The sequence below is a fragment of the Somniosus microcephalus genome, chromosome 2 (genome assembly GCF_052327205.1).
Source record: "Somniosus microcephalus isolate GS21.2 chromosome 2, FLI_Smic_1.0, whole genome shotgun sequence".
Lineage (NCBI taxonomy): Eukaryota > Metazoa > Chordata > Chondrichthyes > Squaliformes > Somniosidae > Somniosus > Somniosus microcephalus.
The window spans coordinates 90276573-90303611 of NC_140988.1; the positions used below are offsets into that span (position 1 = coordinate 90276573).

Below are 27039 nucleotides of genomic sequence, written 5' to 3' on the forward strand. Positions count from 1 at the left end.
GAGTAAAGTGGCAGCTGACAGTGGTATTGGGTGGTTGATCTGTGTTAATTTTATTGATGGTTCATCAAAAATATTTGCAGTTAATTACAGGATAACAGTCCATCCTACATGGTTGGATACCTGAGGAATGTGATCATTCCTTACAGCAAGTTTTAAAAAAAACGGTAATTTCACTGCAGTGAAGTAATTACATCAGTTATAAGCATGATCCTGAACACATTTAATCGTTAACAATTCACCAGTCATGGTATAAATAGAATGTCTCTCTCTGGACATTGCATTACTGCAGTTATTTTGCTTATGTGAAGGCCCAACATAGCTTGCTTGCACCTGTGGAGTTTGGGAATTATGGGTGTCTTACAGACTTATGAAAGAATGAGGCATTGCTAGGGTGATATTCTATATGTACTTTATCTGAAAGCTGCTTCCAGAACAAATTATTTCAAGTCTATTCGTTCCTCTTAATAGTGAATAATGAATGTAGACTACAGCATCAGTTACCAGGTCTAGTCACTAAAAGTCTCATGGAGAAAATCTGTCACTTACCAAGAAATCAAGCATTACATCTAGACAAATCAGATTAGTTAAGGTATACTTTGCATTAGAACAATTTAATACCTTTAGTGAATATAGAAGTCTCTACCAGCTCAACAATCAGGTTTTTACTTACCAAACTGCTTGATTTCTTCATTATGTTTCATTCATTTGTGCCTATACTTCTTTTGAGTCTTGGATTGACTCAGATTTCTTGGGCCTATCTTCACCGTAGTTTATCAGTAACAAGTGTAGTATGTTCAAACTGTGCCAGCTATTGGCAGCTACTGTATAAAAGCTGTTTGAGCAGACAAATTACTCTAATTAATCTCTCTTGCTCTCTTCCTGCCAAGCTGTCTACAAGGACAAACACTGGCATTGGTTCAATATTCCTCTATCGCCGCTATTAAGAAGTACAGGTCAAAGACCCTTTTACTGTTTATTACAGTTCTGTCCGATGATTGCCCCACTGGCTTGTTAAGTGCAAGTCCCTTCCAGCTGTCGGATTGCCGAGGTTACTTACTGCCAGCAGTCTGGTATGCACATATATTCTTACCTGCTTTTCCTTTAAAATGACAGTTTTATTGTGTACACACCCATCATAAAATCAGCCAGTTTAACTATGATGGATGCCTTATGACCCTTTGCTACTTCAAGCAAAGCTTGTTTTCTTTGATCACTTAGAATTTCTACTCTTAGAAGAAACTGTGGTGTCAGCAGAAAGCTGTTTTACATTGAAAAGTACAAATAACAGAAGCAAAGAAGCTGGTTAAAAATAGAGTTATGATATCATTCGCCCCATTAGATTTACTGCCACATAACTGCACAACAACAACAACTTGTATTTATATAGCACCTTTAACGTAATAAAACGTCCCAAGGCGCTTCACAGGGGTATTTTAAGACAAAAAATTTGACGACGATCCACATAAGGATAAATTAGGGCAGGTGACCAAAAACTTCATCAAAGAGGTAGGTTTTAAGGAGCGTCTTAAAGGAGGAAAGAGAGGCAGAGAGGTTTAGGGAGGGAATTCCAGAGCTTAGGGCCAAGGCAGCTGAAGGCACGGCCACCAAAGGTTGAGCGATTATAATCAGGGATGCACTCATGTATCAATTATCCTCTGTATAATATCTATTACTACCAGGGCCAAGGATGCAGGCATGGGTTAAATAATGAAGATGCAGACGAGGACAGATCACTATTCAAGATTTTCAATTCATCGCTGTTGCGGGCATCGAGGCGTATTTATTCCGAAATTTCCTTCAGGAGATTCAACAGCATTTATTATGGAATTGATTGTAGAGTTGCTGTGGAGGGAATCTTGGGATTTGGGCCTCATTTGAATGCCTCTGTCGAGCTGAAGGCGCCAGATAGATGTCCCTCTGCAGCTTGCCGGTTGTGCTGAGCTGGCTGGCTTGTCAGGCCTGGGGGAAGGCAATCCTGGGGTCCAGCTGGGGCTGGCTTCAGGCTGCAGTATTTTTATGGAGGGAGGAAGAGTATCCCTACTCCTCCTGGTCCTACAAAAAGTTGCCTGAAAATATTCTTGGCCTTTTCTGGAGCTTTAAGGATCACTGGTTAGGCTGCTCACTGCCTGGTATAAATGGGCGAAGTGTACACGATGATGCATGTTTCACCTATTTGTATCAGAAAATTGCAAAGAGGGTCCTCCAACCTTATATTTAAGCAGCCTCATGCTCAAAACAGGCAGGCATTACAACTCACCCATTCACAGGTCCACCTGAAAATTGCATTAAGTGGGCCTTGGGTGCCACAGTGCGCCCGCCCCCAAATTTCAACTGCCAGCCACCCGTTATTCACGTTATTCAGACAAGGAAAGAGTGGTAGGCTGTTGAAAATTGCCCCCCAATATGTATTGAATGAAATAGTGGTACAGAGTGCTGGTCAGGTAGGAGGTCCCAGGGTTACAATGGGTAAGGCTATGAAACTGTCAACACTGTTTAGCTACAGTAAAAAAGGCAAATGAAATACTGGAATAACAACAGAAAACACTGGAAAAAAACTCAGCAGGCCAGGCAACATCCGTGGAGAGAGAAACAGAATTAACATTTCAGGTCGAAGACCCTTCGTCAGAACTGAGAAAAATGCAGGAAATGAAACGGATGAAAAAGCAAGTTAGGGGGCTGGGAAATGGGATGAAAGAACAAAAGGGAAGGTCTGTGAGAGGTGAAGAGACATTAAGAGATATTCAAGGCGAGACGAGATGGTAATAGGACAGGTTAAGAAACAAAGGATAGCTCTAGATGAAGTGTGAAATGCGCTGGCAGAATGAAAGACAGCTGCCAATACTGGGTTGCTTTTGCAGAGGGATAGGGTATATGCAGCCAAAAGAGATTACTGTTGCTGTGTAAAGCATTGCTTAAAACCCTACTGGTATGCAGTTCAGCTCACCTAATCCTAGAAAGGATAATGTTGGTGAGGGGTGGGTGGTATCTGTCCTTGTGTCCCTCTTATGCCTTAAACTTCTTCTGAATCAATTCAGACAAAAATAACTGTAACAAGGGACTTGTGAGCTTTTGATTAAAAAAAACTGTAAATAAATTAAAAAGTAAAACTTGGTTAGATTTCTTCACCACAAAATCCTCTTTTTTTTTATAAAGTGAATTGATGGACAGATGTCAATCACATGTCAAGAAAGCAATGATTCCTGGAGGGAGTACTCACTCGGAGGAGGGAATGATAACTCTCAGACATAGCAAAGTATTCATCCACAACATCACTTGGCTGCATTTTATTGTCAAGAAAGCAGCACTATCCCCAAATGGGAACTCTGCATCCCAACCCCTAACGTTCTTTATTTGCCTGATCTCCTGAAAGGTTACGAAGGCTAACACAGCTGTAACTTTGTGTTTCTTAGAGTTTTGCTTTCCTACTCTACCAGTTTTTCCCCATTAGTATTCCCCTTCACACTTGTCAGCCTGTCATTTTCTCCTGACTTGTTTTTACATGTCAACAGCCAAACACAACTGGAAGCCAATCAACAGGGGGACTTTGTTGCTTTCAATGTAATTACTTAAACCTTTGTAATTTTAGCCTTTTGCAGACACTGAATGGCAGAGACATACAGCTGCTCTCTTTTTGTTAACCTTTTTCACTCCCTCTAATTTGCTCCCCATTTCTCCTGAAGGCACTAACTCATGCTGGGATCTGGTTCTATGGGCAACACAGCCTCTGGTACCTTGCCCAAGAGGTCATTCCTCATGTGTCAACGTTGACTGCAAGTGTCAACAGGCTAAGTCACCAGGGTAACCTGGAGGAGAGCTGACAAGATGTCACACACATTTGCAACACTGCTGTGCAACTGCCTTGGAATTATTTTTTGAAGTTCTTCCACAGCCCAACTTGGTTTTGAGTTATATGACTTATAAATCTAAAAGCATAATAGTGGAACATACAATTGGCAATGCAAAGTCGTTAAAATCACTGAACATGCCATTGTGTATTCTCCCACTTGAAGCCTGCCTCTTTAAGAGGCGCCAGCACCTATAGATTTACGCAGATTGGGTGACCGCTTTGCGGAACACCTCCGTTCAGTCCGTAAGGGTGACCCTGAGCTTCTGGTCGCCTGTCATTTTAATTCACCGCTCCATTCCCACTCGGACCTCACCATCCTTGGCCTCTTGCATTGTTCCACGGAAGCTCAACGTAAACTCGAGGAACAGCACCTCATCTTCCAATTAGGCACTTTGCAGCCTTCCGGACTTAATATCGAGTTCAACAATTTCAGATCATAACCTCGGCCCCTATTACATTTTTACTTATATATTTTTTCCACCCCTTTGTTTTGGGTCTTCCCTTTCCCTCCCCCCCCCCTCCCCCTTTCCTTTTTTTTTTCTCTCTCCCACATGGCAGCTGTCTCTCATCCTGCCAGTACACTTCACACCTAATCTGAGCCGTCTTTTGTCTCCACTGTCCTATTACCATCTCGTCTGGTTTTGAATACCTCTTAATGTCTCTTTACTTCTTTTGTTCTATCGCAGCCCTGCCTTCGATCTATTTTATTTCCTTTCCAGTTTTGAAAAAGGGTTCACCCGAAACGTCGACTCTAATTTCTCTCCACGGATGTTGCCTGGCCTGCTGAGTTTTTCCAGCATTTGCTGTTGTTATTATAGATTTACCTTGTTATTTAGGTTGATGTGCAAGACCTGCTCAGACCATTTCTATCCCCTCCTTTCTTGCATCAAGCCCCATCTCTCTACTCCAGCTTGCATCAGGAATTAGCCTTTATTTTGAAAAATGTTACACTGATTTATATATTGTGCCAGATCAATACAATCAATACAGATTAATGCACAATGTTATTCTTGTGCTACAGGACTATCAAACTGAGAGAGAAAGAAACTCCCAAACCTCTGATATGTTATTGCCATGGAACACGTGGTGGAGGTCATTTTTCCACACATAGAAGTGTAAGCACGAATCTTCCAAGTCTGTGCCAGTGGCGAGGTACCTCAACTGCGCCTATCTACCCACATTGGGCAGAAAGTCATGGGCAGCAGCCTACCATTTTCCAATAGAAGTGGCAACAGACAAGGGCCTAGAAATTGAGTTGACGCCGCGCCAGGGCTTTAGCGCCGGAAATTTAGCGCCGGCGCTAATTCCCTTGCGCGCGCCAAAAATTCAGTAGCGCCGCGCCCAGACGGCTGCCAGCGCTACTGGCGGGCGTGAGCGCCTCCCAATGGGCGCTGAGTGCCGAATTGCGGCGCTAATCCGGCGCTGCGGCACCCGATGCGGTGCGGCAGGCTGGGGAAGTGCAGGCCTCCTCCTTCAGTTAAGGAGGAGCTGCCTGCACCCGCCCGCTGTCCGTTCAAATATTGTAAAAATGAGCCCGGCACCTCGGACAAGTGCCGGGCTTGCAGGCCAGACGCATCTGTTCCGCGGGGGGGGGGGTGGAGGAGTCCGGGGAGGGAGGTGCGGACAGGCAGCCGACGGGAAAGCGGCCGGCCGCCGCGCGACCTTAATGCGCCGGCGCTAACTCGGGGAAGACTCGGTTGCCAGAGTCTTAGTTGCGGCTGCCACGGGCGAGGCGGCCGCAACTGAATTTCGGCGCTGGGGCCCGTCGTCATGGCAACCGGGACGCTGCGCACACCGATGACGTCATCGGTGCCGGCGCAGCGCTACCGGTCTACCGCGGCGTAAGGGCCCCAGGCAATTTCGGCGCCGGCGCCAAATGCAGCGCTAGGCCCTCTAGCGCCGCAAAATCGGCGCTAAGGGCACTCAATTTCTAGGCCAAGGTTACCTTACCGCTGGTGCAGGTTCAGAAAATTCCCCCCTAGTGATGACTTACTTTGTTCCATATTTAGGTCACTATTTTCCACGTCCATTTTGTGCTGTCATTGACTTGCATGGAAATAAAAAATCAGGAGAGATGTTAAAAATAACTGATACGTGGCAGGTAACATTTGCACCACAGAAGTGCCAGGGAATGTCTATCTCCAACAAGCGAGAGTCTAACCACCTCCCTTTGACATTCAACGGCATTACCATCACAGAATCCCCCACCATCAACATCCTGGGGGTACCATTGACCAGAAACTTAACTGGACCAGCCACATAAATACTGTGGCAACAAGAGCAGGTCAGAGGCCAGGTATTCTGTGGCGAGTGTCTCACCTCCAGACTCCCCAAAGCCTTTCCACCATCTACAAGGCACAAGTAAGGAGTGTGATGGAATACTCTCCACTTGCCTGGATGAGTGCAGCTCCAACAACACTCAAGAAACTCGACACCATCCAGGACAAAGCAGCCCGTTTGATTGGCACCCCATCCACGACCTTAAACATTCACTCCCTCCATCACTGGCGTACCGTGGCTGCAGTGTGTACCAACTACAAGCAACTCGCCAAGGCTTCTTCAGCAGCACCTCCCAAACCCGCAACCTCGTCCAGCTAGAAGGACAAGGGCAGCAGGCGCATGGGAACACCATCACCTTCAAGTTCCCCTCCAAGTCACACACCATCCTGACTTAGAATTATATCACCGATCCTTCATCGTCACTGGTCAAAGTCCTGGAACTCTCTACCTAACAGCACTGTGGGAGTACCTTCACCACACGGACTGCAGTGGTTCAAGAAGGCGGCTCACCACCACCTTCTTTAGGGCAACTAGGGATAGGCAATAAATGCTGGCCTTGCCAGCAACGCCCAGATCCCATAAGCGAATTTAAAAAAATGTAAAACAGGCTGCCGACTCGTTATCACCCATTTTACACTCTCGCACAAAGTCAAGATCTACCCCCACATCTCTATCCAGCTGTTCTTCTTTAAACCCGATTCCTTTAGCTAAACTAGAAGCACTATATCTCAGGAGTGAGTTATTTTTAATATTATCCCTCCAACTGTTTTCTCTCACATGTCTTGATATAGGCATATGCATATTTTGCCCATCACTGCTTCATCCCCAGGATCTCCGACCTGCGTAAGGGATGAGAACACACACAAGAAATCTCATCCCTCACTGATCCTACAGAGAAAAAGAGAATCATTCCTTCCAGGTGAAAAGAATTATATCCAACGAAGAATAAAACTGTAACATAGCCAAATGTGTAACATGTGAAGTATGCCCTCCGAATTGAAAATATCCTGATCTCCCGACTTATCTGAGGTAATAATTTGTTTACTCATTTATCGCAATCTAGAAGCCAACCCAATTTATATGGCGTGGCAAAGGCAGCAACTCAAGTTTCATCTTCTTTATTTTACAACAGCTGTGAACGGTAAAGGCAGTCGTATGAACTCGCTAGGAACTAGACTGGGATTATTTAAACTCATTTGATTTTGGAGCTGGAACAGCTGTTGTGGAGTGGGTGAAAGGGGTGGGGGGTGTGGGGAGAGAAGAGAGAAAGAGAGAGTAAGAAAGGGAAAGAAAAAATTAGATTTCAATCTATGTGATCCAGATTCAAACCCCAGCTCTCAGAGCTAGACCTATGTTCTAAACTACTCAGTAATGTTCCCTTAATGCACTGGGATTCCTTGTCCCCTGCCCAATTGCAAAAAAAAATTACCTTAGCTTTCCAGATTCTGAAGCAGTGCAACAAATTGAATGCATTGCACAAGGAATAAGTATTTAAAAATAGATTAAAGAGTATGGGACCAAAATTGCTCTGCCTTTCTGGCACACTCCCACTGCAATTCTGTGTCCAGGCCTACTCCGAGCGGTCCCAGTGGGCCGTGTAAGCGGCTAAACCTTCCCCACCCCTTACAAGGACAGTGACACCAAGGGGACGGACAGGGATCCCAAGCAAGGAGTTTCCTCAGCCCTGGCTTGTCAGAGGATTGCTGTAAGATTGGAGTACACCCAGCAGGATGAAGCATATCAGAAGGGCACAGGTAGGCCCTACTCGGAAGGTCTGGGCCAAAGAAGTGGCTTGGACTGCTGGAGTAGGGTGAATTTTTTTTAAATTTCTATTGGTTCCCTTACATGGGGAGTTGAGGAACATGGGCACCCCCTACTGATGGCAGCCAGGCGCTAGAGTTTCTGGAGAAGGTGGCAAATGGTCGGAGATCTGCGCAAAGTGGCGTGATGCCTGCTGAACCCGTGTAAATTAAACGACTTTCCGGTAACCCTGTGAAATCTGGTGGGGTCAGTGTTGGAGGGCACTAGCAGGTATGATCCTGACATAACTGTCGGGATCACAGTCTGCACATGTTCGGGGCCTATTTCTTCAATATTTAGCAAAATATCATAGAAATCTCACAGTCACCACAACTCAATGCAAGTTGTTGATGGTTTTTCGATAGTTTAGTTTCATTCTTCCATTAGTTTCACAAAAATCCAACAAATTCAGAATTTACATAGAAGACCCAAAAATGCTAAATTTTATTGGCCATTCATAGCAAATGGGCAAAAAATTTAGCCATTTTTAGTATGAATTCTGATTTTTTTTTCCTTCATTTATTTCTGTGGCACAAAGTTCCTTTTAAAGGCAGAATGTAAACACAGATTTTTTTCCCTTTGCCTGCAGTGTAGGTCTATGATGCTCTAAGATCTAACATGGATATTACTCTCTTACCTGCTATGTATTAATTGTGTAACTTTGTCGAATAAAGTTTCCATTAATTTTTCCAGTTTAGAACTATGCCTTGTCCTGTGTTCTATGGAATACTCTTCAGAACATTTTATCACTTTGGATAATAATACAGGTAGTGGAAATGTAAATTCCCAGTTGGAACAAGTTTCTTGTTTTCACAGAGAGGATTGCAGAAATCTGGAATTCTCTGCCCCAAAAAGCTGTCGATGCTGGAACAACTGGAGTTTTTAAGACTGTGATCAATAGATTTTTATTAGCTAAGGTTATTAGGGGATATGGAACTAAGGTGGGTAAACAAAGTTGAGGTACAGATCAGCCATGATCTATTTGAATGGTGGAGCAGCTGAGGGGCTGCAATGCCCACTCCTGTTCCTATGTTCCTAATCCTACTTGGTCTTAAAGGGAATCAATTGCACATACTTGACACTCTGCTGATGCTGTGGACTAAAGTCCAACTATTGCTGGACTTACCAGAATCTGCTGGCACAACACTGTGACTTTTAGTTCTGATGGATATTCTTCAACTGGCATTTTCCTCTGTCCTTGCTCATGGTTCAGACGCTAACAGCACAAAGCGTATATTGTAACAACAAAGTGGTACGTATTGCCAAACAAAATAAGCTTTTCTAAAATCTGGTGTCCAGCTATGTCCCTCAGGTCTCCAGGGAAACCCAATCCAAAATGTGTCAGTTGGTGAGGGTTTTCATTTCCTCGCAGAGAGGAAGTTACATTCATGCTGGGATCAAACACCTTAAAGTAAGCAAATAAATTTGATTCAACTGTGGTTATAGTACCACAGCATCTAGGGTTTCTGTGCCCAGATTTCAATGCATTCTACTGATAGCACTGGTTGTATCCATCAAAACGAATGGTTTGGGCAGATTTTCTGTCATGTGTAGTGCATTAGCTTAATACATTTACTCGTTAGTGGTGAAGTTAGAAGGGGGGAGCTACTTACCATCAGTAGAGGTCAATAGTTCAGTACAGCCTCACAAAATTTACCCAGTGAGAGTAGATGCAACAAATTGCACTCCTGGTACGGAACTCCACACAGCAGTAGCACATATTGGGAATTCTGGAACAGAGATTAGTAGGCACCACAGGATGTTCCATTTGTAGAAAATTCATAACATCTACCCTGAGGTGTCTACTGTCACTCAAACTTACCACAGCAGCCAAACATGGCAGTGTGGCCATGGAAATTTTGAAGCAGGCTGTCCCAGGAGCTGAGTCTCCCTAGAGTTGCCCCAATAAGGTGCTACGACCACTTTAAAGGGTAGAAATTACTGCCTGCAATATTTGCGAGCAAATGCTTAATGCATGATATTCCGTTGAGTTGTCCTTTACTTAAGCCTCCATTAAAACAGCAGAATGGAAGAATGTCATGAGAATATATTAATATCGCCAACAGTATTTCTATCTGAATTATTCCAATTCATATAGAAGCTACATTTGTTAAGTTGCTACACAGCAGACTGCTGCTGATCTATTTTATGATGCAATCCATTCTTTGTTGTTAAGGTCTCAAGCAGTTAAACAGTAGAAGGAATTAGCCCCAATAATCCAACAATTTTACCATCCTAAAAACTGCTGTGAGTAGTTCTGCTTCCTTATAATTATTCTAATCAGCAAGTTCCTGTCAAATGGGCTGAAAGCATTTCCTAAATGATGGTGTTCTACTTGGTTGCTGTAGACTTACTTCAGGTGTCAGTGGAGGAACGATAAACTATATACAGTAAACTCTTGTTTAAACGGCACTTAATCATCCGGAATTCTTTAATAACCGGCAAAATAGATAACCGGTAATCTTGCCGAACCCATCCAGCACTCGTTTTTCCGAGTCTGAGTTTCCTGCGGTGGCCGAGTTAGTCAGTGGTTTTTATTTTTTTGCGTTAAAAATTGCCTATCTCTCTGTTATCCAGAATTTTGCATCAACCGGCACCATCCTGGTCCCGTAGGTGCCAGATACGAAAGCGTTTACTGTAGATAACTCAATAGTAGTGTAGATCTATTATAAAACATTTTTTTCTTTGAACCCAGTAATGAAATCCTAGAACAAAAGCTCAAATAACATGTGACTAAAATAAAATTCCCCCTAAAAATAAACACTGCTTGAAATTCTATGCTGAATTGTAAATGGTCGAAACACCACACAGTGACTGCTAATGTCAGACTTGAAGTCAGAGCAGCATCTACTGCCAGACAGTCAGTAATTGATCACCCTGTGTTTCACCATATTGGGTTTTGCATTTTGTCTTTCAATGTCTCCAGTCAATTTTCTAACTGCCTTATCAAACTACATACAAGAGGCACTGGTTTGCATATATCAAATAAGAACTTGCATTTATGTAGCCTTATCGCATCTCTCAGAAACACCTCAAAACACCGCATACAATGAACTACTTTGAAGTGTAGTCACGGCTGTTATATAGCAAGTGCAGCAGCCATTTTGTGCAGAGCAAGGTCCCACAAATAGAAATGAGATGAATAATCAGTTAATATTTTTTTGGTGGTATTGACTGTGGGAGGAATATTGGGCACCACACTGGGAGACGCCGTCTTCAAATAGTGCATTCTGACAGGACCTCAATGTAACAATTCATCTGAAGGGCAGCCCCTCTGGCAATGCAGCATTCCCTCAGTACAGCACTGAAATGTCAGCCTAGGTAATGGGCCGGATTTTGTGGTAGAAATAACGGTGAGGCTAACAGCGTTGACTGTTATTTACGTGGAAATCGGACACAAACTTCCGGTGACCGCACATGTGCAGCTAAACGGGGATATCAGGAAGTCGCTGTCCGAGATGCCCTGCTCCACCAAAAGAAAATGGTGTCTCGCCGAGAGACTCACCATTCAAATACATTGAACGGCATGAAGTTGCTGTACTTAACTGATACATATGAACTAAACTCACCCGAAAAAGCTAGGGCTTGTCCATTTCAATGTAAGTACCCTTTTAACGGCGTGATAAGCTTTAATTACTGTTAACCAACCTCTCAGGCACTGAAAATTGGCCCAGAAATTCGGGTCTCCACGGGTGAGTACGCATGGGGTACTCACCCGTAAGCCCAATGGAAGTGCCGGTTTCGTGCATGCACTGCACATGCGCGGGAAACCGGCACTTCCGTTCCCCTGAAAGAAGGAGTTCAGAAGTCGAACGTGTGCGCAGGAGAGGCAGCGCGTGCACATCGAACTTACATTTTTTTTGCAGGTTTTCCCGGGAGGGTAAGTCTCCAGAAGTTAGACATGTAAAAAGCAGTCGCAAGGCCTGCTTTTTACAAGGTAAGTGGTGAATTAGTTAAAATTAAAACATTTTTTCTGCAGGTTTATTATTTTTAAATACTTTAAAGAAAGGTAAGTTTATTTTTAGCCCTGTTAGAAAATGTACTTAATTTTTTCAAAAATTTAAATTATTGTTTAAAATAGTTATTTCATGTAATTTATAGTTTATTTTTAAAATGTGATTTTTTTTTAAATGTATTTGAAGATTTAGTGATGTTTTGGGGCTTATAGTATTTATAGGTTTGACAGGTCTTCCTGTCAAACTTATGAATGAAGCATTCCCTGCTACCATTGGCTCTCCATGGCCCACGTGATCCCAGGGGACGCATCGAACTAACTGCGCCCCTGGGATACGCAAGCACTGCGCGCCAGCAGTTGGAGGAGGCCCAGGATCGCAATTCCACGCGGGCCCACAGCTCAACGGCCGGCGCGCAAGGTAAGTGCAGGTCGGAGGCTTGCACCCGTGGGAAGCCTCCAATCCGAATTTCTGGGCCATTAACTTTTACAAGTGTGAAGTCTCATTCCTTCAGAATTCATTATCCAACTATCACTTCCTGGTTCAGACTTGGCACTTCTCATTAATGATTCTTCAATCTGATTGGTTAAGGGGATACACAGTTGTTTGTCCTGCTCACACAGGTCCAGATCCCCTGTAGAGGGCACTGTGTTTTTTTGATCGTTGGTTGACATGGGCAAGTGCAAGTGTAACTTCACCATTGACTGCAAAATCCGGTCAAATTTGCTCAAGCCTTGGAGTGGAGCTTGAACCCACAACCTTCTGACTTAGAGGCAAGAGTACAAACAACTGGGCTAACCTGACATTTACTAGTCTCCCTTCTTTAGAACCATTTGACTCATAAAGAAAAGATTTCATTTGTAACAAAATCAGAAACCCATTTACAAAGAATGCAAATCAATTGGTGACCACCAGCTATGATGGTGATGCTGAGCTTGTCCAGGGATGCAGCAGAGTAGCTGTTCCTTCTTTTTAAATTTGCCCTTTTATTTCTTTTTTTATCTTTCCTGTTTATTTCTTGCTTCTATTTAGTGGGTTAATTGTAAGGGGAAATGTCAGTTATAGTTGGAAACGTTCTTAAACAGTTTCACATATTATTAGAGTATTTGCGACGCTGATGTTCTATATGTCGGTCTGGATATCATCCTTTCTTTGTGCAACTGAATGTTTTTTCTTGTTGCTTGTGGTTCAATCTAATTAATAATGTAAATCTCATTTTCGAATAATAAACGTGTTTTTCATTCTGTTGCACATGGTGTAGAGATGAAATCTGACCCCACAATTAGCAACATCACATGATGTCATCATAATCTATAGTACCTCTCTGATTGGGATTCTCGATTTCTCCTCTTTTTCCATAATAATCAGGATTAATCAACAGCAAAAGAGAGGTAGGGACAACTGTAACACTCCCTCTTTTGCCTGGATTGCATTATCTAACAGAGAGCTGGATTGAATGGAATTGTACATTATTGTGACTTTTGATATTTAAAATAAAATTGGGCTGTGATGTCATACAACGGCACCAGTATTAACAACCGTTCTTAAACAGTTTCACATTTTAACAATGCAGTTACAGGTGACAGGAGACACTACAGTATATGTAATAATTCAGGAAGTAGCTTTCTCAATTCATTGGCAGCATCTCCTGAACTAAAACTGTTGCAAAGTAAGGCTAGTGTGTTAAAACATGGTCATTTTTCTTTATAAGCCATATTGTAAATATAATCCTACCAGCATCTTCAATAGAGAAGTAGAAGATGTCGCTTGTGGCATTGTCACCTTCCCGCAGAACATAGGAGATCTTCATGTCATCGATATCAGCTGTTAAAATAGAATTTGCAGGCAATGAATAATTCATATGGCGTGCTACCAAAAAAATGTCAATAATACCATTCTAAACACATCAAACCACTGTTTACATGTTCCACCAGATTGGCTCCATTCTTGCACATGCAGCTCAGCCATATGATTTACAGCTATGTGAACAAAACACACGCTTAGGAAGTTAGTAAGTATCCACCAGCGGCTGTTTTCTATCTGCTTTAAAATCATTGTCTTGGGTGCATGGTGCGTATTATTGCACTTTGCCTAACCATGGTGAACAGCGATACCATTGAACAATGGAGACTGCACCAACTCAATTGGGATATCTGTTTCTGTACCCTGTCAGCAGTTTCCTCACATTCTCACGGCATTTAGATCAGTAGGGAAACTGTCAGCTGGAACTCCCAACACAATTCGCAGAAAATTTTAACTGTACATTTTACTAACCAATTGACAGTAAACTTAAGTTTAACTGAGATTTAAGTATTTTTTTAAAAAGAGGAGTTTTCCCTCATAGGCAATGTGGCCACATAGGGCATTGGCGCTCTAGTATGCAGTGTCATGGAGTGGGAAGACGTGGGTTTGAACCTATGGCTCGCCCCAAGATCAGATTCCCATTTTAGCTATGTCATGCAAGGGGGAACTATGTGGAGACCAGGGGCTGCACAGGAAAGGAGAGTAAAAGGGAAGATTAGTCATCAGTGCTACACTTGCACACCCCTTAAAAAAGTTAAACAGAACTGTCGCAAGAGCGCATCACATGCCCGCTCTGTCAGTCAAAGGAACAGTGTGTAATATGGGGAAAACTGGGAAAAGAGAAGGGCAGAAAAATGCAAAGCAAATTCAATCCTTTGCCAAGTATTCTGCACATACCATTCTACAATCTACCTTTGTAAAGATACATTTCATTTAATCACCAGTTAAAGGATGCTATTCTTTTTTGTTCAATCAGTGCATTCTCGCCAGGATAACATACTGACTGTAACTGTACTCTAAAGCCATTCAAAGAATTTTGGTTCAAGCTGGTAAGAATTATCTACTTTATTTTTGATACAGTGCACCCACAGCATGTAAGCAAACCCAGTAAAGCTGTCCTGTCACAAATGCACTTCAAGAAGTGGAATGGGTGTTGAGAGGGGTGAAAAATAAACAATGTTATACATTGCATTTCTACATTACACAGAGACACGTGGGGCTGGATTTCTGTGCAGGTTTTCCTGCTTGTTTGTAACTTTGGTGGAAGAACCATGGAAAAGCTGGAAAAATGGTTGAAACTGTGCCGCTTTTCTGGAGTTTTTGTGGCTCTCCCACTGAAGTTATGGTGGATGAGCGGGAAAACCCCTACGGATATTCACCCCCTTGTTGGTTCAGGCTATTAAGCGCTGGCTTGTGTCTGTTGATTGGAATTTAACACACAGTTTGAAAATATCTATTATTAAAGCTTTTCAATAACAGTATAACAGCAATTTGCATTTATATAGTGCCTTTAATGTAGTAAAATATCCAAGGCATTTTACAGAGGCATAATCAAGAAAAATAAAAGGGCGCTGAACCAAAGAAGGAGATATTAGGAGGACTGAACAGATGTTTGGTCAAAGATCTGAGTTTTAAGGAGGGTCTTCATGCAGGGCAGAGAGGTATAGAGAAAGAGAGATTTAGGGAAGGAATTCGAGAGCGTGGGGCCTAGGCGGTTGAAGGCACGGCCACCAATGGTGCAGTGAAGGGAGCAGGGATTCACAAGGGGCCAGAGTCAGAGAAACAGCCTGTTCTGGTGGTGGGGGGAGGAGGTAGGCTGTTGCTGGACTGGAGGAGGTAAAGAGATAAAAGGGGCAAGGCTATAAAAGGATTTAAACATGAGGATGAGAATTTTAAATTTGAGATGTTGGGTGACTGAGAGCCAATGTAGGTCAGTGCAGACAGAGAGATGGGTGAGTGGGAGTTGATGTGGGATAGGATTACGTGCAGCAGGGTTTTAGATGAGATCAGGTTTATGGAGGGTGGAGTATGAGAGGACGTCAGGAGAGTATTGGAATAGTTGAGTCTGAAGGTGACAAAAGCATTGATGAGGGTTTCAGCAGCAGATTTGCTGAAGCAGGGGCAGAGGCCAGTGATGTTATGGAGGTGGAAGTAGATGGTCTTTGTGATGGAGAGGATATGGGGTCGGAAGCTCAGCTGGGGATAAAATAGGACACCGAGATTGCAAACAGAGTGGTTTTGCTTAAGATGGTGGCGGGGGAGGAGGATAGAGTCAGTGCAAGAGTACAGAGTTTGTAGTGGATGCCAAAGACAATGGCTTCAGTCTTCCCAATATTTAGCTGGAGGAAACAACAACAAGTTGTATTTATATAGCGCCTTTAACGTAGTAAAATATCCCAAGGTGCTTCACAGGAGTATTATAAGACAAAAAATTTGACACCGAGCCATATAAGGAGAAATTAGTACAGGTGACCAACAGCTTGGTGTAGGTTTTAAGGAGCATCTTAAAGCAGGAAAGAGAGGTAGAGAGGTTTAGGCAGTGAATTCCAGAGCTTAGGGCTTAAGAAAGAAAGACTTGCATTTATATAGCACCTTTCACGACCACCGGACGTCTCAAAGCGCTTTACAGGCAATGAAGTACTTTTTGAAGTGGAGTCACTGTTGTAATGTGGGAAACCCAGCTGCCAATTTGCACACAAGATCCCACAAACAACAATGTGATAATGACCAGATAATCTGTTTTTGTTATGTTGATTGAGGGATAAATATTGGCCAGGACACCAGGGATAACTCCCCTGCTCTTCTTCAAAATAGTGCCATGGGATCTCTTACGTCCACCTCAGAGAATACAGGGCCTCGGTTTAACGTTTCATCCGAAAGGTAGCACCTGAGAGTGCAGCACTCCCCCAGTACTCCACTGGAGTGACAACCTAGCTTTATGTGTTACAAGTCCCTGGAGTGGGACTTGAACCCACAACCTTCATGAACTCAGAGGCAAGTGTGCTACCAACTGAGCCACAGCTGACACAGGACAACAGAAGGCACGGCCACCAATGGTTGAGCGATTATAATCAGGGATGTTTAAGTGGGCAGAATTAGAGGAGCGCAGTAGTCTCGGAGGGTTGTAGGGCTGGAGGAGATTACAGAGATAGGGATGGGCAAGGCCATGGAGGGATTTGAAAACAAGGATGAGAATTTTGAAATTGAGGCATTGCTTAACCAGGAGCCAATATAGGTCAGTGAGCACAGGAACACAGGAAACTGTGGTTCATCCAAGACTGGATGTCAGACAACCAGTCTGACAACACAGAGGCAGTGGAACGGTCCAATGTATAAACCCTCATCTTTGGAGTTTATCCCTGGAAGGCCCTTGCCTTTTGTTGAGAGAGGTACTAGAAAGGTAGAGCTGGGTATTGTCAGCTTACATGTGAGAGCTGACCCCACGTCTGCATACAGAAAAGAACATAAGGTTATAATGGGGATCTCCAAGGCCACTCATTTTTGTATTATTTGTTCCTGCATAATGAAGGCTGTGGAATCAAGCGGGTGGATTTTTTTAATGGATTTTTCATCTGTTTCTTTAAATATAAGCTAAATATTTCTCCTCTGAACATATCCATGATAAGCTAATTAAACATTTAGGTAGGGTGTATCTGGCTACGCTCATATAAATTTTACTTTGTGAAATTTCTAATGATCAGCCCATATCATTCTCAGTGGGATAGTTCATAACAAAAACTTCGTAGAGCTCTCATAAATTTATCACTGAAATCCCAAAGCCTACATGATCAGGTCTGTCAAAAAGTCTCCCTCAGGCACCTAAAAGCTTTCCTGAGGCCTTTGTGGAGCACTGCTTAGGGTTAATAACAGCCATTCATCTTATTAACAAAAGCATGGATGACAGGATCACTAGATATAAACTTTCAGTGGACCACAATTATAGAAAAAACCAAAGACATAATGGATCAGTGGAATGGCAGGAATTCCCAGTCAAGAGAAGCCTTAAAAGTTTTTCTACATATGCTTAATGCTAAATGACAATAGAAGATTTAGTCAGGGAACTGTAAATCGTAATAGTTTAGAATTTTGTTTTTATATATATTCAAACTTAGTATGCTCAAATTGCAATTAAAAGAAGTATGTTTGAAAGATTTTGTTAAAAATTTTAAAAACACAAACAACAGGTCCTTTGCAGGTAAAACAGTCTGAATGTTGATTTTAAAAGGTCTGTTTTAATAACATATTTCGTTGTTCCAATACTAACAGCTTTCAAAGATTTACCTGAGGGTTCTTATGAATTAAATCTTTAAAGAAAATCTGCATTAAAAGCCACTTGTCACTCAAAATGCAAATGATAATTTTACATCAACAGTTTTTGTGTGTAAAGCAGCCAAACTGGAAGATTACAACTTTGTGCAATATTGTAACCACTAACTCAGCACAATATAAATTACAACATTTGCAAAAATGGTCCCTTGCTGACTACAATTACATAATTACTGGGTTGAGAGTTAAAAGGATACATATTAAATTGCACCTCATTTAAATACCTAAAGCTAATTGATTTAGAGTTGATACAATGGTAGCGCAACATCATACTGAATTTACACAAGATTTCATGAGCAGCAGTTTGCAAATACTAAAAAACAAAGAACTGAAGTGTAAGAACTCTTTAAGACATAACTGTATACCACTGACAAACTTTGTCCTGATATTTTCTTCTGTGTCTTACTTTTAATGAATCTGTAAACATGTTCTTTGTAAACTTATTAATGATCAGTTAAAACTATCACACAGAGAAAATATCAGGGTGTGTCTATTGTGTACTGCCTTAATGAACTGAAGATAAGCTGGAGGTGACAACCCCTATTTTTGTCTCTACTATACTATTTAGCAAATTATTCCAAATACTTATCACTTTTTGAGTGAAGCTGTTCTTAATATTTGTTTTAAATTTACTTCTAACTAAATTAAATTTATGTCCTTTGGTCACACTCTTCTGGCTTACTATAAATTCCTATTCGAGGCTTACCTTATTTATCTATGCCATCTATTACGATGTAGCTCAATAAGTTGCTTCCTTAACCATCTTCTTTCTAGACTACAGCTTGAGATTTTTTTCAATTTACCTTACAGCTCGTCCTTTACAATGGGATCTGCCTTGTTGCTTTTCTCTGCATCTTCTCCAATAGATATATGTTGTGGTTTGGTGACCAGAATTGAACACCCATATTCCAGATAAATATATACAAGAAGTCTACATTCCCCCAGCTATGATCTCTGGTACATCCCCACTCTCTTTCCCCACCTTTGGCGGCTGTTCCTTCATCCATCTGAGCCCCAAGTTCTGGGATTTCCTCCCTAAATATCTCCACCTCTCCTCTCTCCCCTCTAAGACGGTCCTTAAAGACCAAGCTTTTAGTCACCCATCCTAATATCTCCTTCTGTCAAATTTTATCTGATTACGCTTCTGTGAAGCACCTCGGGACATTTTCCTACATTAAACGTGCTATAAAAATGCAAGTTGTGTTCTTTTGTCACATTGTCTATCTGTTGAAGTCAATGGGCCAAAAATCACTCCCAGGTTTTTTTCTAAATGTCCTTCGAACAATTTAGTTTAATTCATCCTCTACTTATGATGCACATATATTCACATTCCTTGCTATTCCTCCCAATTAGCTCACACTTCTCTACATTAAATTTCAGTTGCCACCTGCCTGCCCATTCCACTAATCTGTCTAATTTTCTGCTGCAGTATTTTACAGTCCTGCTCACTGATTGCCAAACACTCCCCCCACCCTTTTTTTGTGTTGTCAACAAAAATTCAATACTGCACTCCTTATTTCCAAGTCCCAATCACAAGGCCTCCAACACTATACAAGAACCAAAAACTCAGCACAAACCAGGGATCGAACCTGAAATTTACTTTACCTATGCAACCTGCTGTCATGCCACCCACTGAACCACTGAAGAAATGTGGGACGTTCTCTTTTAATTCGTGAAAATTAGCATTTAAGGTGCTCATTTCACACCATTGCTGTCAAAGTTTCAAGATTCAACAATTCAGACTGTTAATTGGGATCCTTCTCATATCAATAGATAATAAAGCACTAAAGGTGGAGCCACAAAGAGAAGAGGTGGTTGCTGTTGATTGAACTTGTAAGATATGTGAAGAAACTATATTCAAATGTGTGGTCTGCTGTACAGATTGATAACTTTCTTTTCTATGTCTCAAGGAACTGCTTGTAATTAAATATAATTCAAAAATGATTGAAATATTTTATATATCAAAAAGTATGAGTCAAGTGTAAAATAGTATAGTGTTCTTTGTAAAATAAAAAGAACTGCCTTTGTAGTTGCTAATTAAAATTCTTTTTCTGTCAAATGTAGAGAAAAACATCTAATAATCACATTCCTTTATGATAATGCCATGGGCTAAATATATTAACCTCGTTAGGCTCATCAACTGGTCTGTAGCTTACGTGTGACAGGATGAACAAAAATCAGGCTTTTGTCTTTTCATGCTTTAGCTCTTGGCATGGCGGTCACAAATCATGACATCAAAGATTGTATAATTAAACTCAATTCACTTTCACTCATTCTTTTGGTTGCTCTGGGATGCTTTTGTTTAAAATCTCAAAAGAATAATTTTCAAAATAGGATTGGTAATTGTTCGGTTAATTAATGTTCATTGTGCCCTGGAATAATGTCTCAAAGATTTGCATGACTGTTTAAGCAAGGTTAACAAATGTTTGTCGTGTGGATTGACTCTATTGAAAACTGTACTGGATTGCACGATGATCCCTTATTCACACCAGACACCAATTAATTCATGTTTTCTGTGTATAGTGGTTTAGGAGGAAAAGTATTGCATAAGAAGCGCATTGATTTATCACTTCTAACTTCAAAGTTTTCTTAAAATAAAAACAGCTTTCATAAACCAAATCCTGTCTTCAGACTGACGATGTTGTGCAAATCATTTCAAAGCTCAATTCTTTTTACTTTGTTGATTTATTTTTGAACTCCTTTTATGCGGCCACTAACTTTTGACCAAGCTTCACTGATCAGAGCTAGAATGGACAATCTTTGTTCAACCACTTCCAGCAAAAGCAGCCATGTAAGGATAAATTAAGCACAGAAAAACTTTACTACATAAATAAAAATGCTCAAATGCATACCATGACATATTTGATAAGCTATGCTCAATTATCAGAAAAGACATGTCATATTGCTTCAGCACTAGTCACTCTAGAGGAGCAAATGATAGGGGTGCAGATATACAGGCAAAAATGCAACAAAGCACAAATAATAGTGAGACAGCACATGTGAAAGACGTCGCTGTTCTCAAGACAGAAGCTATTTGTTCAAGTTGCTCTCTTCTGTAAGCCTAATATATTTGATGATATTATGAAAGTTAAATCAGAGATTAAATTTAGTTTATGTGCAATTAATTGTTATCCTTTGATACAGAGATTCAATAAATACTGAACAATCATTTGAGAAAACCTTTCATTGCGTAAAACATGATCCTGAAAAAATCCCACTAACCTTGACTGAATGTAGTGACACTGCCATTGCCCAGGTCAGTGTTAATAATGTAGCCATGCTCTGGTCCCTCTGTGATCCTGAACTTTAGGAGTTTATGCGGGCTATCACGGTCTTCAGCCTTCAGTGCCTTGCTGGTGATCATAAACCCAAGGTGACCAGCGTGCACAATTCGAAGGGTTGGAGCCCCTTTGTTGACAACAATTTGCGGGACACCATTGTCAACTGCTGATATTTGGATCTTCATCATCTGAGGCCTACGGGTTTCAAACACAGTATCTGGGAAAACATAGTATTCAGTGTGTGTGCCATCAGTTACCGTGAAAGAGAAGCTGTCTTCATTTGTCTCTGTGCCATCATGTTTGTAGCTAATAAGATTTTCATTGAGGTCCTGCTTTGTGAAGCTGGTGATCGGCTGGCTTCTGTTAAATAACAACTGACCATGAACAGGAACCTGGGTAATAGTGAAACGCAGAAAATAGTCTGGAGTGTCACGGTCCTCAACTGTGAGTTCAAATGGAGTGATCAGCTTCATTTCCCCTTCACTCACTACCAGATCATGAACTGTGAGTACCGGTTTCTTATTGTCTACATCTGTTATCGAAACACGAAAGGTACGAAAAACTGGATTGTAACCATCGGTAACCTCAAACTCAAAACTGTCCATTTTAACTTCATCATCTGATGTGTGGATGTAATAGATTTTGTTTCCTGCTAATTGTAACTGAGTGAAGGAGGTGATTGGGACACCAGGATTATCAGTCTTTTCCAGATGACCACGACTTGGGGCGCGAGTGATACTAAATCTTAAGTTTTCATCAGGGCTGTTAATGTCACTGGTGCTCAGTAAATCAGTGGTCAGTGTAACCTTACCACCTTCCTTCAGTGTAACTCCTTTGTTAATTACTTCTGGGAACAACATATCAATGCTGCCAATGCTAATGTAGAAATAACGATCAATCAGCATGTTGATGCCATCAGTTACGTCAAACTTGATGAGATCACGTATACCTTCTTGGCCTGTGTGTACGTACTGAATCAATCCTTTATCAATTTCATCCTGGGTAAAATTCATGCCAACAGTGATATTCTGAATCACATCACCATCTTTCATCAGATGCTGCAGTAAGCCTTGACTTTGGCTGTAACGAATTATATAAGTCAATGTTTTGTCATCTGAATCTAAGTCTGTTGCTTTTAGTATTCTGTTGGTTATTATCTTTGATTCACCTATTTCAACTTCCAGACCATCATTGATAGTCATCCGTGGCGTTTCATCATCAACAAGAATTATCATGATGAGGACCGTCTTATCTACAGTGTGCCTGCCATCTGTGAGTCTGATGTCAAAGCTGTCTTCTTTGGTCTCAGAATCATCATGTTCATAGACAATATTGGAACCAACAGAAATCTCCTCTAGCGTAAAATTTTTGACTGGAACAGTACCATGTGCTAACTGCTGCACAATCTGGCCGTGCTTTGGTGGTTTTGTTATGATAAAATAAAGTTCATCAGCAGGGATATCTGCATCAGCTGCATTCAAAATTGGGGTGTCAACAACAAGACTCATCCCTTCCATCACAACAAACTCACGGATGAAAATCTCTGGTTTTTCATCATTGGTTGGAATGATGACTATTGGGAAGAAGTGACGCTGAGAGAAGTTAATGCCATCCGAACAGCGGAAGGTGAACCTGTCTTCAACTTTTTCAACCTCTTTGTGAATGCTTTGCACATAGTAGATATGCCCATCGCGGACATCTTTAATTGTAAATGCACTAATTGCTGTGCCAACTCTCGACTTCTCAGACCCAGGAGCTGGAGAAATGTTTTCAACATAACCAGAGGTAGATTGAACAATTATTGTGCACAGGATATCATCATTAGGAGTATCTACGTCTTCAGAATTGAAGTTTGCAAGTGTAATGACATTCTTCTCCCCCTCCACAACTATGTATTGCTCACCGACAGTGACTTCAGGTGCCACACTGTCAACAGGCAAGACAGTGACTTGAACTCTGACACCTTGTACTTTATTTCCACCAACAACCCATTCATTTGACATGTCAGATATGGTCAAGTTGAAGGAATCCCGTTTCCTCTGTGTCCCAATTTCACCACTGGTATGAGCGTACACCACAGCACCACTGATGATATCCTCCTGGGTAAACCTCTCTGCTGGTAGCCCATTTACTAATATCTCACCAAGTTTGGGCGGATCTTCCACAATGAACGTCAGCATTAAGTCATCAGTATCTTCATCAGTACCCTGGATGACATTGGTGGTAATTTCAGTGGCCCCGTTTTCTAGAACATCTATATGTGAGCCAAGTTGCCCTTCAGGAAGCATAATGGTTGGTATCTCGTCATCTACTGGTCGCACTGTAATTCTGATAATTATCGGGACTTCGTGAACCCCATCACCAACGTCGATTTTCAATGAATCTCTTGTTGACTCATCGCCGCTGTGCCAGTACACAACCCGCCCATTTGCAATATCGTCCAAGAGAAACGCTTCGCCAACGGAAATAGTGCTTCCTACATACTGTAAATGGCCGTGCTTTGGAGCCTGTGTCAAGGTGAAAGTTATTTTGTCTTCATCCGTATCCTGGTCGGTCGCATCCAGCTCTGAGTTCGTCAATACAAAGTCACCCCGCTCGGGTACAGTGAAGCCGGTGTTAGTAATCTGGGGAGGTTTGTTGTCCACTGGCTGTAAAAAGATGGTGAAGGTTCCTTCCACAGAATTCCCTGCCGTGTCTTCCACCGAGTAGGTCAACTGGACCACTCTGGGGGTGATGCCAAGCTCCTGGTCTGGGGGGCTGTAGGCAACCTTGTGGTGGTTCACCTGAGCCTGGGTGAACTCCCTGACCACCGCGTCCGGCTTTTCGGTCAAGGCGATGTGGCCGGTCTCCACCGGATTGTTTTCATCCAGGTCTGTTGGCGGGGTGAGGACGGTGTACCTCAGGTCTCGGTCATCGGAATCCAGATCCGTGTACCGCAGGAACTTTTTGCGGAAATGGGTGAGCTCGTACTCCTTGACAACCATCTGCAGCATGGTGCCCGGGAAGAGCTGGGGGGGGATATCATCCACCGGCTGCACCTTGACGGTGAACCTGTGCTCTCCCGACTGGTTCGGGGGGTCGTTGTCGTCCTGAACGCGGAAGAGGAAACTGTCCATCAGGGTGGTGGTGCTGTGAGGCCCAATGTGACGGTAATAGAGCTTCCCATCCAGGATGTCCTGCTGGGACCACTCGCTCACCACCTTCTCGTAGATCTCCTGGCTTTCGAGGTACTTCCAGCCGGAGGCTTCCTCGGGCGCCTCTGCCTGCCGCAGGAGCAGGGCGCCGATTTTGGAGCGAGGGGCTTCCAGCAGGAAGGCGATGGTAGAATCTTCCGAATCGATGTCGGTGGCGCTTAGGATGAAGGGCGAGATCTGCAGCATGTCGTGCTCGAACAGCAGCAGCCCGGTGTTGGCGTTCACGATGGGGGGCTCGTCGTCGGTGGGCGCTATGGTGATGGGGAAGAGGAACTCCACCCGGTGCCTGCCGTCGCTCATGCGGAAGATGATGTTGTCGCTGTAGCTGTCGGTGCCGTCGTGCTGGTAGACCACCGCCCCGGCGTCCAAATCGGCCGGGGTGAAGAATTTGCGGCGGGCCCCCAGCACCGTCAGCTGGCCGTGCCTCAGGCCGTCGATCACCGCTATCTGCACACCCTCCAGGTCATCCTCGTCGCTGATCCGCAGGTTCTGAGCGCTGGACAGAGGTCGCGACTGGCCTTCGAAGAGCAGCTGGCCCGTGTTTCTGGTGGCGACTGGTGCCAGAGTGTTCATTGGCTTCACCACGATCATGAAGGCGAAGGTGTCCGAGGTGGCCCCTTCGCTGTCCACCACCTCCAGCTCGATCTGGAAGATCCTCTCCAGGTCGGAGTCCACCGGGGGAGGCTTGTAAGCGATCTTCAGCTCCCTGATGTCCCTCTGATAGAAAGATGTTATCGGCAGGTTCTGGTCGTCGGTGCTGATGATGTAGCCTTGCTGGGAGCCAAGGGGTGAAGTGATGTTAAAAATCAATTCATCGGGATCGGACTCCACGTCTTCCGCAGCCAGCATATCACTGGTGATAGCTGTCATTACAAACTGGTCCACCTCCATCATCATCATGGCCACAAAGCTGGGTTTGGGCGGGGTATTCTCCGTCCCCTCCCGAATCCTCACCAGAACCTGGAAATGCTCCTGCTTGACTGGGTTCCCTTCCCTGTCCAGCAGCTCCACCAGCATGGGAATGTAATCCCTGTTGGGAGATTTGGTGGGGGCCGTGTGCTGGTAGCGAATGCCCGAAGTCAGGAAGGCGCCGCAGTCCACCATCTGCCCGTTGGAAGTGAAGTTTAAAAGTTTGCCATACCTGGGCAGGCCGCCGGTGCCGAGTAAAGTGGTGATCTTGCAGGTCTCTGAGCTGCTGTCGAAGGTGTACTCCAGCACCTTCTTGTCGATGGGGTTGCTGGCGCCGTTCAACTTGTCGACGACCAGAGGGATGTTGCGGGTGAGGATCTGCAGCTGCTGGAAGACCACCTCCACCTCCAGCAGGAAGGGGACGATGATAGTCTCGGTCTGGGTGTCGTACCTGAGCTGGAGCCTCACTCGGTCTCTGTTGGGGCTCCTGGAGCCGAAGTGGGTGTACTTGACATCCTCTGGCCCGAAGTCACAGGAGAATTTCTTGGGGGACAACATGCCGGGTCTCTGAGACAGGGGGTCGTTCTCCAGCACGGTGACCAAACACCGGTCCCCCGGCCGCACTTGGATCACCAGGTCGCTGGCTGGGTCGATGTGGACCGCTCTGCCGAAGGGGACCCGCACTCCGCTGTTGGCCAGCAGCACCGAGTCCGGGCTCGGCCCGTAAAGCAGGGAGGGCTCCAGCCCCAGCTCTTCCCGGCCACTCGCGGCCGACAACCAACACAGGCAAATAACACAAGCGGCCACAGCGCCGGGTCTCGGGCTGCAGCGGGAACCGGCCATCGCTTCGTACTGCGGCTGTGCCGACCCCGCGGAGAGCGACAAGGCTGCCTGGGCTGTGGAGCAGAGACTGCGGGCCGGGACAGTCTGCAGCTGTCACACCCACTGGGACACACTGCTGCTCTGCTCGCACCGCCTGCTGCAGGTAATGCTCAGAGCCGGAGGTCCCAGCCCACAGACCCACCCCCCGGGCAACACAGACACGCCCCCGGACAACACCCCCGCCCCATCCAACCAGAGCCCACCCCCCGACCAGGACAACACCCCCAGCCCGCCCCCGCCCCATCCACCCAGAGCCCAACCCCCGCCCCATCCACCCCCAGCCCACCCCCGCCCCATCCACCCAGAGCCCAACCCCCGCCCCATCCACCCCCAGCCCACCCCTGCCCCATCCACCCAGAGCCCACACCCCGCCCCATCCACCCAGAGCCCACACCCCGCCCCATCCACGCAGAGCCCACACCCCGCCCCATCCACCCAGAGCCCAACCCCACCCCATCCACCCAGAGCCCACTCCCGCCCCCAGGCAACACCCCCAGCCCACCCTCGCCCCATCCACCCAGAGCCCACCCCCCGCTCCCAGGCAACACCCCCAGCCCACCCTCGCCCCATCCACCCAGAGTCCACCCCCGGACAACAACCCCAGCCCACCCCCTGCCTGGGCTGTGCTGGCCAGGAGGCACGACTGCTCTTGGGCTGCACTGGCCGAGTGGCACAACTGCTCATGGGCTGCACTGGCCGAGTGGCACGACCGCTTATGGGCTGCACTGGCCGGGAGGCACGACCGCTCATGGGCTGCACTGGCC

At 44.2% G+C, this 27039-nt stretch overlaps 1 protein-coding gene across 1 annotated transcript in view; it reads right to left on the reverse strand.

Annotated features, from left to right (window-relative positions):
• frem3 (Fras1 related extracellular matrix 3) overlaps positions 1 to 26251 on the reverse strand; it is a 227161-nt gene extending 200910 nt beyond the window's left edge. Inside the window, exons 1-2 of the mRNA XM_086011008.1 lie at positions 21232 to 26251; positions 13615 to 13704 (exon numbers count right to left, since the gene is read on the reverse strand). Coding sequence (XP_085867134.1) covers positions 13615 to 13704; positions 21232 to 26236 — 5095 coding nt within the window. The 5' untranslated portion in view covers positions 26237 to 26251. The remainder of the gene's footprint in view (positions 1 to 13614; positions 13705 to 21231) is intronic.
• Between the last annotated feature and the right edge of the window lie 788 nt (positions 26252 to 27039).